Source organism: Hipposideros armiger, unplaced genomic scaffold (assembly GCF_001890085.2).
Source record: "Hipposideros armiger isolate ML-2016 unplaced genomic scaffold, ASM189008v1 scaffold_67, whole genome shotgun sequence".
NCBI lineage: Eukaryota > Metazoa > Chordata > Mammalia > Chiroptera > Hipposideridae > Hipposideros > Hipposideros armiger.
Window position 1 is genome coordinate 1,627,099 of NW_017731417.1, and position 12,206 is coordinate 1,639,304.

The 12,206-nt window shown below is 43.0% G+C and overlaps 1 protein-coding gene across 5 annotated transcripts in view; it reads right to left on the reverse strand.

The window, feature by feature from the left end:
• PTPN21 (protein tyrosine phosphatase non-receptor type 21) overlaps positions 1–11,017 on the reverse strand; it is a 69,095-nt gene extending 58,078 nt beyond the window's left edge. For 2 of the 5 annotated variants that reach the window (XR_002123966.1, XM_019642369.1), the window contains exons 1-3: positions 10,508–10,676; positions 7,997–8,081; positions 6,222–6,599 (exon numbers count right to left, since the gene is read on the reverse strand). Coding sequence is in view for 4 of the 5 variants with exons in the window: in XM_019642369.1 (XP_019497914.1) it covers positions 6,222–6,401 (180 nt within the window). In the remaining variant the exon portion in view is untranslated. The other 3 variants (XM_019642370.1, XM_019642371.1, XM_019642372.1) reach the window with 3 other exon arrangements.
• Between the last annotated feature and the right edge of the window lie 1,189 nt (positions 11,018–12,206).

The window sequence follows — 12,206 nt, forward strand, 5'->3', positions numbered from 1 at the left end:
AGATAAACTAAAAATCAAGAAAAGAAATCCTTGCCCATTTATAATTGGTTTTGGGCTTTGAGAGATGTCTTTATCTAGATGAAGAGGCCAATATACGATTTACATTTGCTTCAGATGGTCTAGCAGATCTAACTAAAGATATTTACTGATCCACGTCTACACGTCCAATCTTACTGGTTTTATAACATGCATACCTGGATGAATAACTGCTCAGCCCAAAAGGTTAAAAAGTTTGCACTTTTACTTTACACATATTTCAGCTATTTTTAGAGTCCAAATGAAAATAGCTTGTACAGAAGGAAATGCGCATGAAATTCTTGAGGTCTACTCAGGTAACAGTCAAGATAAGGTCAGTGGATATTTGGAATACCTGAGACACTAATTTAAAATAAAACGCTCTGATGGCCAAGAACACTTTCTAAAGTTGCGCTTGAGAGTAAGGGCTTGCATTATATGCTTTATTCCTCTCTATCCCAACAAATCCCTTAGCCAAAAACTTTCCCCATCGGCTGGAAAACACTATGAGAAGAATCTGTTCAAAGTTCAGCAAAGCTGACGCTCCCATTATTACAGCAATCTTACCTCAGGGAGTCACTAAAACTAGATCATTTTCTAAGTGTTTCAAAAGAAGCCCCAAAGTGAAAAAGAAATAAAAGTCTAAAGGAATAGGCGCTTCTCTACCTGTGTTCAAAGCTTTGTAAATGCTCAACTTTCTCCAGGAAACAAAATCATACAGCGAATAAAGGCTGACTTAACAGAACTGCTTTCCATGCTTATCAATCTAAATTCAAAAGAAGCAGCCCAATTTTAAAACTAAGTAGACATTTATTCAGCAACTATGTACTGTAAGGTACAAGGCACTATTCCAGTTACCGGTGATAGAACAGTCCCCCTCTGATGGAGTTTACGTTCTAAAGAATAAAAACTTGACAATATGCATGATAAACTTGCGATACAATTTTTAAAACATTTCTGCGCTATACCACAAGAGAGTAACCAAATGTCAAAGCCTATAATTACAATTTTAAAATGAAAGGCCATAGTAAGAACTTCTACCGTTTGCTAGACTTTCCACCTTATTCAACAAAATGCTTTGGAGATCATTTTAAGGGAGGCCAAGTATTGATCTCAACATCAAAATTGTAGTTATGTGCGTACTTCACATATGCAGACAACGATGTGGGTCTACCTTCCCCTTTACACACACGAAACACTCAGAAATAGCTGGAAACAAAACTGCCCTCTAAAATTTAGGTTATAAAACTAATACATAATGGATCATAGCAAAAACATGAAAAAGTTACCTTCAAAAGGCTTTCAGGGTTTTATAACTTCTTTGTTTCCTAACTGGAGAATTCAAAGCTTTTTAAAAAAACCACCACCACCTATCAACTTAAGCTGAATAAGGACCTTAAGATAAAGGAAGGCACCCTATACAAGAAATAATAGTTTGCAATGAATGTAATTAAAACCCATGACAGCGAGATAAAAACGTGATTATCAAACAGAATATAAGATTTTAAAAGGATTTTTGAGAAAGGCATACCCTGAAAGAAATAATATAAACCTTAATCCAAAATTTCATAAAACTTTTTTTTTAACCTTAGGAGTTAGGTTGAGGGCAAGATGGAAGAAATAGCTAATAACGAGGTAAGAACCCATTGAAGCTCTGTTTTTTGAGGGCAATGAGGCAGTGACATTGTACAATTTAATTTCAGCTGGCATCAAAATAGAGGTTCAAATATGACATCTAAATTACAACGGCATATTAAAAATTTAGCTGTTTAGTAATGTAAGAAGTGGCCACTATACTTGTATGTACTATACAACATTTTATAAACAGGCACGTGTTCTCTTAGGAAAAGGAAGAAACAAAGATATTTACAAAAGTCAGAAAAGAGTTAATCTGAAGAGAAGTTGGCCAGTCACCACAACATGGAAATGGAGTCCGGAATAATAACAGCAATGGAGAGGAACACTTATTCAGAGTTTCTGAAATGCCAAGTCCTCTGCTAAATGTTTTACATTTAACACAGAATCCTCACAACCATCATCAAGTGCATACTATTATCATCCCCAATTAACAGATAAAAAACAGTGGACTTGGGATATTAAAAAATTTGCCCAAAGTCACACAACTCATAAGTGGCAGCCCTGGGGTCCAAACCCAGGTGTTAGATTCAACTGGCAAATGGCTTCACCACTCTGTTCAACAACTTTCTCAAGAGGCAAATATAGGCAATGCCCACCTATGCACTGCACAGAAAGGGTGTGAGACTCAGAGGAACCTGGCTGGTCAGAAGGCAGTACCGTTCCCCTTATGAAGACATGCAAGGCTTTCAAGGCAACCTCCCTTCTCTGATTCCATGCTCACCAAGCAACTTCTGCTTTGCTCTGGCTCCCATGGGCCTGCCTACAGGGAGACCATAGCCTGGCCAGCAGGCACACATACTTGGGGACACTTGGCGGTTCCAGAGCTCGGCGTTAGTTACTAAACTTATGTATCATTCTCAGTGAGCTGGGGTAACACAGGTCTTACTCCGAGACATTAGGTTTTCAAGCCTGACCACCTCACTCTAGATCAGCGGTTCTCAACCTGTGGGTCGCAACCCCTTTGGGGGTCGAACGACCCTTTCACAGGGGTCGCCTAAGACCATCGGAAAACAAAGATACTTACATTACGATTCATAACAGTAGCAAAATTACAGTTATAGAGTAGCAACGAAAATAATTTTATGGTTGGGGGTCACCACAACATAAGGAACTGTATTAAGGAGTCGTGGCATTAGGAAGGTTGAGAACCTCTGCTCTAGATTGTGCTGATTTCATGAAGGTGAAGTGCCCTATGGGGGTGGCTGTGCCCAGCCTGACACTCTTTTTTCTCACCACCTCCATCAAAACCCTATAATGTATACCAGGGTGCTGAAATATATACACATTTTAAATATATACACATTTTAAGAGATGTTATCTATGTATTACTTTTCGAAATTGAATTGAATTACGGTAGCAATGTGCAGTATGACGTTCGCTCAAAAGATGGTGTTAATCAAATGAATGCTAGTGTCATTCATTGTATTACAATTTTAATACAGTTTTTTCCTTTCTTAAAATGGGTATACATTTTTTTTGCACCCTCTGTACTTTCAAAATTAGAAAGTTTTCTCATATCCCTTAAATTCTATAAAGACTTTCACAGCCTCCCTTGAAAAACTGTTGTGAAATTCAGAATGAATGATATGCAGAGAATTTCAACAGCTCTCTAAGAGAGCTGCAATATTTTCCAATGAGGATAATTTTTTCCCCTTTTAAAAATTACTTTCCACAATTCAAATATGGTGAGTTTAGAAAAAAGTGAACAATCTAACTAAATTTGATATAAGTATATTAACCTATCTGTTTTTAGTTTCTTAGCATATTATAAAATACCTGACATTAAAAAAAACCCACAAACATCATATACCCACATATCCAACGTAAGAAATAAAAATACTACCAAGATATTGAAGCCCCTGGGTGCGTTATAATGGCATTATTGTATAACCCTGATAGTCATTATAGAAGTGAAATAGTATTCAATAAGCAAGAAAAGTAAAGACATTTTCTCCCCCAATTTAAATCTGGGCAGTAACAAAGCTTGTCAGCCAAATCTATGTGCTATGAGAGTTCTGAGTTTGATTGATGGGAGAATAGCGTACGATAACATACCAGTGTCTCTTGTTATGATTCTCATAAGTGATGTATGGACACAAACTCAGAACAGGTGTTGCTGACTCAGGTTATTTCTGAACAGTCATTCAGTAAGATTAGGCCTGGGGCTTGAGCTATCTGTTTACATGCTACAGAGCACAGCTTCTGAAACTTTGAAAAGTTTGCTCTACAAACTCACTTTCTAACAATGACTGTCGTTAAATGTTGGAAATAGTGGCACAGCCTGTCTCAGGGCAACAAGACATTTTGCCCCAGCCTTTTCTCTCCCCACTTCAAGCTAGGGACCACATCCGTTCCCTCTCAAAGCACTCGCCCCTTCTGTTAGAAATCAGTCTCATTCTACATCCACGGCTGTATGAAGCTGCTTGTTCCTGAGGCTGATAACCTCACACAAGGTATAGCAACTTCTCTTGACTAGCAGAGAAGGAAGCCACTGTCTATGGGTTCCGTTCACCCTGCATTTACTGAGCACATTCCATGCCTGGTACTCTGGGGACAAAAATAAATTAACCACACAGTTCCTCAAAAAGTTGACTCTGTAGTGGTTGTAGGCAGACCTGGTGCATGAGAAAGAAATTACAGGAAAAAGAAACCAAAATAGGAAAAATGGGTGAAGGAAGCAAAAAAGATGGAATAAATGTAAGTAAGCGGGAGCGGTCGCTGAGGCTCGCTCTCCTGGTTTATTTCTCCCTCTAGGGCTGCTCCTTCTGTCTGCTTCCAAGGCTCTCCATCCTCCAGTCACACTGAGGGGTCTGCCACCTCTCCTTTTCCTCTCCTGGACAGCCTCGTACTCCCTCCCAGCTGCTGGGACCTCGGCTGCTGATCCCAACGTCTCTGGGATTCTCACCCGAGCTCCAGGCCTGCATATGCCTGTCTGCTCAACATCTCAATTGGCATTTCAAAGTCAATACTTCCAGGACTCAACTCACCACACACCTCTCCTTATCCCCCTCAAACACACTCCTCCTTTTAGGCTCCTGCTCTCAGTTATAGTCTCATCATTGAATGGAAACCTGAGTATCGACCTACACCACCAGCTAGCTCTTCCCCAACACTCGGTAGGTAGGTAGGTACGGAATTATCTCCAGATTCCACCCATTTCTCTCCATCTCCATCCAAATCCAGGTAATCACGATCTGTACCACAACTACCCCTATCTAATCATTCTCCCGAGGGCTCACTCTTTGAAAAAAAAACAAACAACCATATCAGACCCCTGTTTACAAACCCTTCACTAACTTCCCTATTACTTTCAGGACAAGCCCAAACCCTTGAACAAAAACCCCGAATTACATGGACCCCTGCTCTCAGCCTTTCCTCTCCCCACTTCAGGCTTCAGGTAGATCACCTGCCTCATGTCTTTGGCCCTGTCCAGTTGCTTTACTGGAAGTCTTTTCCAGCCCCTGATAGGACCACCCCGCCCCTTCAGGTGCCAGCTCAGACATCACTTGCCCGGGGAAGTTTTCCCTTTGCCGTCCTTCCCTATTGTCTGTAGCACCCTCTACTTCCCTATGATAGCATGAATCAGGCCTTACTGGTATCAACACTAGGGTAAACTCCTAATACATATGTGCTTGTCAATTAATAAGTTTTCGATACAAATCATGAAATGACTGGATGGTCATCAAAGGCACAGTTTATCTATTCCTGACTTTGTATGAACTTTTTATAACATCAGTGGGATTCCCAGTTAGAAATATAACTCGGGCATTTATGTAGAATAACCAGTTTCTCCATCTTTCTCTTACCCTAGAACCAGGCGGCAAAAGGCTGAAAGAGTCCTAGGTTTAATTAAAGCCCTATTCTTCACAGGCCTTCCATAGCATTTTAAATTTAAGACATTGTGTAGATACTTGATGAGCCCACAACTTCCTAGTGACTAGATAAGGGTTTTCCAGGGCAAACTGCCTTACAATTACTATAACAGACTAGTTATTAGAACTTGGTTTTACGTGCACATTTACTCATACAACCACTCTGACGGGTAGGCACCACTGTTATCTCCATGGTTCAGATGAGGGAACTGGAGCCCAGAGAGGTTACATAGCTCACCCAAGGTTAAACAACTAGTTGGCGAAAAAAACCAGAATTCAAATTCAGGCAATATGTCTCTAGAATCTTGGCCGGGCCTGTAGAAAATAATAAATGCTGAATGACTGAATGAAGTTAATAAGCTGTACCAGATCAGGATGACCCATTTGGAATTATATTAGAAAACAAGACCTTGATAATCCCAAATGCATTCATATTTGATTTTGAATTACATTTTGGGAAAACACAGAAACGTTTTCAAAACTCGGGCACTCTTCCTTCTCTTATGAGGTATCCCCAAGGAAAGACCTCTTGTTCTGTATCTATTCCTTCCTATGGGAAGGGGGACTTGCTGGCTCAACTTAGATATCATGGCCAAGAACATGCTTTGAGAACCCACAGCCAGCATGCATTCAAGTGGCTGAGAAGTAAGGAGCGAAGCCAGGCCAGAGGAGCCGGCAGCCTTTTTTGCAGCTTACCTCCCGCAGCTCCAGTCTTTGGGCCACCGCCTCCAGGCTCTCCTGGCCAGTGCTCTCCACAGATAGTGTGAACTCCACAAACTCGTTATTGAGCAGCTGGATCCGGGCAACCAGGCAGCTCTTACTGGACACTGTGTAGCGCCGGGTACGTTTTAGTTTCAATCCAAATGGCAGTGGCATCTTCTCTCTTCGAGAGTGGAGGGGTAAAGAGGGAAAAGCACCGCCACCAATGCAGTGGTGGTGACGGAGGAAGAGCGCGATCCTCTCCTGCCAGGAGGAGCGCTGTACAGTCTCCAGCTGCTCACCCAGCAGCTGCTGCCTCCATTAAAACGCAACTGAGTCTCCAAGGGCCAGGTGAAGGGAGCATCCACGCCAGTGCTGAAGCAAGAGGAACACACTGGTTACAAGCGCAATGGCAACTTTGGACTTTGCTTTTCAAAATAAACATCAGTAATGCAGTAGCCGAAGAAGAAGCTTTGCCTCTCCTCTGGAAAAAGCAGGCATTACCAGGAGCTGGGAGGCAGTGGAGAAGTTTATCATCAGAGCTGTATTAGACCGTGGGTCAGACTCCACCAGTCACTCATTCCTACAAACAGTGGTACCAACCACCTGCGGCTGTCTTCAGGATTAAATGAGATAATGGCTGACACTACTATAACCCCAAATTTAGTAGCTAGCATCAGTGGTCCTCTTTATATTTTAGATGCTTTCGTGTTTGTTTGTTTTTTCATAGTACACTCTGTTTGGCTCCTCAATACTCCAAACGTCAGGGTTCTTCAGTCCTTAGGTGAGATAACTACAAGACACCTCCAAAAGAGCTATGTTCAAGTCTCAGTCCTAAAAAGGCAAATTCACCCTGAACCCAAATGGGGAGCAATAATCCCCTCTAACATATGGCAGCTGTGCAAACGGTTCAAAGGAGGTGAAGCGCGTAACAAGCATTTATAGAGCCCTTTTGGTTTATGAATATCACGTCACAAAATTGATTTAAACAACTGATAAAAGAGCCTACAATTACTTGTTATACCACCAGATAGATGCATGGAAGTTCTGTAAAGCGTGGCCCGGCTCCTCTCCGGGTGGGGTCGCCTAAAGAAGCGGTGAGCATTCACCTAAGCGGAGCCCAGAAGAGGCGGGCGAGACCTTTACACGCCATCCTGTGTTGAGGGAGGGAGGACGAGGCTCAGCAAGCCCATGAGGCTAAAGGAACACAGAGCGGGAGCTCTAACTCCTCCCGCGTCCTCCCGGGGTAAAAAGCAGGCGGCGTTGCCTGCCCAACGTGCAGCTTCGGAAGGCCCGGAACCCTCCACCCGCGGCTGCGTTTCCGGACGGACGCGCTCGGGCAGGTCCGGCCCGGCAGCTCCCGGAGGGAACTTTTAAAGGACCCAGCTGGAGCCCCCACAGGCTGGAGGGAGTTGTGGGCGCGGCCCGTTTGATTCCCGGTGTGGCGCCTCAGGGCTCCAAAATACACGATCTACAACGTTTTTAATCACACCTGTTGATGGTAACTCCAAGACTGAAGCAAACTGTGTGTGAGCAACTGGGGATTTTTACGTTGGCTGGATTTTTTTTCCCCATAAACGAACTGACAAAATCCCGGATACTTCCAGAATCCCGGGATAGTTCCCACCCTCCGTTTTCTTCTGAGCAGAGGCTGCCCCTGCGGGTGGCTGGATGCCCTGAACTAGGGTCGGGAGCCGCACGGAGGAGCCTCGGGAGAAGCAGCTTTCTCAGCTTCACACGAGAACGGGCAGAGCTGGGAATCGAGCACACACCTTTCATTCCCACTCCTCTTTTCCGGTCTCCTGACTGCGTCTCAGCCCCAGAGGTGATGGGCACTCAGGGCTCGGGGTGGCAGAGCTAGAAAATAGGGGTTAGCTATTACACTAGGTTTTCCCAAACGTAACATTTTTTAATTCCATTCCACAAAAGTGTATTGCATCTCTGAGTACAAGGCAGTTGAATGGGCATTGTGAGAAATCTAAAACTAATCTAAGCCGTTGCTGCCCTTAAGGAGATTACAAGCATGCTATAATTACATACAGGGCTGTGTCTCTAATAAAGACCCAACCATGTTTCTCTCTGTCTGGCTGTGTGTGTGTGTGTGTGTGTGTGTGTGTGTGTGTGTGTGTGTGTGTTGGTTTTGTTTTGGTTTTTGAGCTCTTATTATCCCCAGGAAATAAGTAAGTAAATAAGTAAATAAATAAATAAATAATATTAAAAGCAAGGAATAAAGGAGGAAGGCCAGAAGAACAAAGAAAACTGAAACCACCGAAAGCACTGCTAATTAACAGCATTTGCTGAGTGCCTTCTGTAGGTAAAAGCATCATATTAAGAAGGGAAATAGAAAATAAACACTATAAAAAGATATGCTCCCCACCTACACTTTTCAATGCTTTTTGCTTGTCAGGGTATAAACTTAATAGTTTGAGGCAAAATGAAAAAAAAATCAAGAAATGAAAACATTAATACTTTTAACTAGAAAATTGCCTAATGAGCCAGTAGTGCTTGTATAAATTTTAAAATATTGTAGGGGCTGGCCAAATGGCTCAGTTGGTTAAGAGCTTGCTCAAGAGTGCGAGCTCTGAGCAACAGAGTCGCTGGTTCGATTCCCAGCCCGAGCTGAGCCACCAACAGGTGGCAGGATGGCTCAGCTACAATTAAATTAAAATATTGTATATACATAAGATATCTACTAAATACTCTTTCATGAGATGAGGTGATAGATTTCAATTTTATATACAAACTATAGTAACTGGAAACAGGGCAGATTAAGCAGTGTAGATGAAGAGACAATACCTGCACATATGCACAGGAAAGATAAATATTTGTATTAAGGGTGTTCAAATATGGTAGTTTCTTCACTAGGAGGATAGAACTATGCCTTGAAGGCAGGAGATAGAACACAATATAACTTAATTATTAACTTAAGCTCTGATTAAGTAAATGCAGAGTAAAACTTTCAATTGTCCCTGAGATTTGAAATGTTTTACAGCATCAGTGATAAAAGCCAACGTGTTCTTTTTATTTTGGTAGATGTTAAATAATGTAACTGAAAAAGTTGAGGGGGTTATTAGGTACACCCCCCCCCAGGCCTATCCATAAAACCTACTTTTTTTAAAGTAGGGTTGGGGTTTTTTTGCATATTTAATAAAACCTACTGTGTTAAAATAATGTTCTGCTTAATTAAAAATTATAAATGATTTACACATCTTTTCAGTTATGTACAATATTTGCTACTAAATGTCTTAAGTTATAAATGTTTGAATAGAGTAGAAATTTAAAATGCTTTTTCGGGAGTCTGTTTCAGGTGTAAAATATATGCAGTAATTTGAAAGGTGGTTGGATCTGGAATTATAAATTACCTAACTACTAAAGTAAACAATTCATAATTAGCGTTTGAAAGAAAAAACTAGGAGATACTTTCTCTACAAAACCATTCTGTTATGTAGTCAGAAGATAGATACATATTAAATTCTGTTCAAGTTTTCAAAAGACAGTCTCAGATACTTGTTAATTCATTTTAATGTTTTTCTCTTCACATCCCCTTTCAAAAATTTCTCAAATACACTTTAACTCTGAATCCTGTAGTCCCCCCCCCCCGCCACTAAGATCCTCATCACATGTAATTTTGCCAATGATGCTTTAAAATAAAATAATCATTAAAAGAGAGTAGACAACATTTTTAGAGTAATATAATATATAGATCTATAGCATTAAATCAAACGTATGTTTCTCATGGTCCAAACATTTATGCGTAGATACTCGAGAATAAAATGCCCTAGAAACAAAACAGACAACTATTTTCAGAGTAAAATTACTGTCATATCCGACGCTTAAGAAAAAAACTGTCAGTAACTATTAGGCATACAGCGGTTGTCACTTGGAGCACACTTGAGTGTTTTGAATGTTTGAGAGCATACGCTATTATTATAAGGCTTTCTCAGCAAAAAAGAAAATAAGACGAGTATGCCAAGAACGGCCAATCTAATCAGGATTTGCAGAAATCACAATTCGGAATTTGCAGACTCAAGAATTCTTTTTTTCCAGAGCAAACACGCTTTACTCCAAAAACAAAACAAGTCATCACCAAACAGTCCTTTCCCCTACTCCCTTTCTCGCCAAAGTTATCTGGCGAATTTCGCACTTCAAATTCCGAGAGGCAAAAATATGCCTAAGACTTTTAAAACCGTGATCCAGAATTAAGCCGCGACAATCAGCCGAGGAGTTCAGACCAGACGTTCAAGACCCCCCTTTAGAAATTACTCAAGTAGATCAGAAAGAACCTGGAAAAGGAAAACTTCTCTTTGTTACTCTCCTGCCATCGGTCCGTAGCCGGGACCCGTCCTCAGGACTCCTGGGCTGGCCGACGCGCTCGGGGTCCCGGCTGGCGGGCACACCCCTCCGCTGGACCCGAGCGCCCGCTCTCCGCCCGCCCGCCGGCCGGGGCCCCGCGCCCTCACCTGCTCCCGCTCCCGCATCCTCGGGGCCGCGCGCCCAGCTCAGCGGCCCGCCTCCCGGGGGCCCGCCGCGCGGCCGCCGCAGCCGCGCCCGCACCGCGGCGCGCTCATGGGGCTCGCAAGCCTCACTTCCTGTCTCCAAAATCTCGGCCCGCAGACCATTCCCCTGGGCAGAGTCCGGCGGCGGCCGCGGCAAGGGGAGAGGCCTGGAGGTGGCACCGGCCGGCCAGGGGCACCGCACAAAGAAAGCGCGCGGGGGCCGGGGCGGCAGGGAGACCGACGCACGGGCACGGGACGCGCTGCCCGAGCAGCGGAGCAGCCGGGCCCAGGCGTCCCTCCCCCTGGGCCGGGCGGACGGATCCGGGGAGGCGGCGGCGGCCCGTGACCTCAGAGAGTTGGAATGCGGGCGGCAGGGCGCGGGGGAGGCGCGGACAGCTGCGCCCGGCCGCCGGGGAGGGGGCGCGCCGCTTCTTTTTTTAATCATATGACCACTTATTTTAAGAGTTTCCAAATAAAGCAAGGCTTTTAATAAAAATGAGGGGAGAGGGATATTCGGTTCCAGGTAAAGGGTTTTAATCCTGTGTTGTTAAGTGGTCTGTAAAATGCTGTTATTGCTGGAGTGTTTCGTTTGCTCTTGTACGTTTACGAAAACGATTCAAACACTCTTATTATATTTCTTCCTCCCATGCTTACCACGTCTAAGGATATACCCCATAAAAAGGGAAAAACTCTTGAGCAGTACTGGGTGGGAAAGTCCCCTTTATCCAGAAGGGATTGATATGCCTCAAATAACGTGACCGTCTCCAAAAATAAAAGCTGTACGCATATGCAATACAAAGTTACGGCTGCTAAGGATGGGGACTTCAGAGTCAGGTTGTCTGGGTTCAAATCTCAGCGCCAACACCTGCTACCTGGGTGACCTGGTGAGAATTTCTTAACCTCTCTGTGGCTGCTTCCACCCCGATAGAATGGGAATAATAATAATCACTATCCAGTAACTTGTATTAAATATACGTGAAGTGTTTCACTTAACTCTAGGCCCTACTAGCAATGATTAATATTACACAGTATTATTAGACTGTTATTATTACTGAATGGCAACACTTAGGCCAAAGAATAAAACTGTAACCCTAACCCCATCACAACAGGGCGTTGGATCTTTATTTGACATGTGGTTTGAGTGTTTGGAGCAGAAAAACTTTTATTATGTAAATTTTAATTCAAATGATTTTTTTAAATACTGTTGTTTCTGGCAAGCTTTTTTTTATGTTACATCTCTTTTAAATCTCATTTAATTCTTCAACAATTGACAGACACTGAGTACTAACTATGCGTAATTCATGATCCCTGCACACGGAGGACTCTGGTCTAGTGGGTGGTAAACACACTCACCACACATGCACAGTACAAACAAGGCCGAAGTGCTGAGAACCATCGTAGTGTGTGCTACTGAGAACAATACTTGGGCAAGGTTCAGGTTGGGTCACGGAGCTCCAAGCAAATAAGATTACCTGTGTTTCGAATG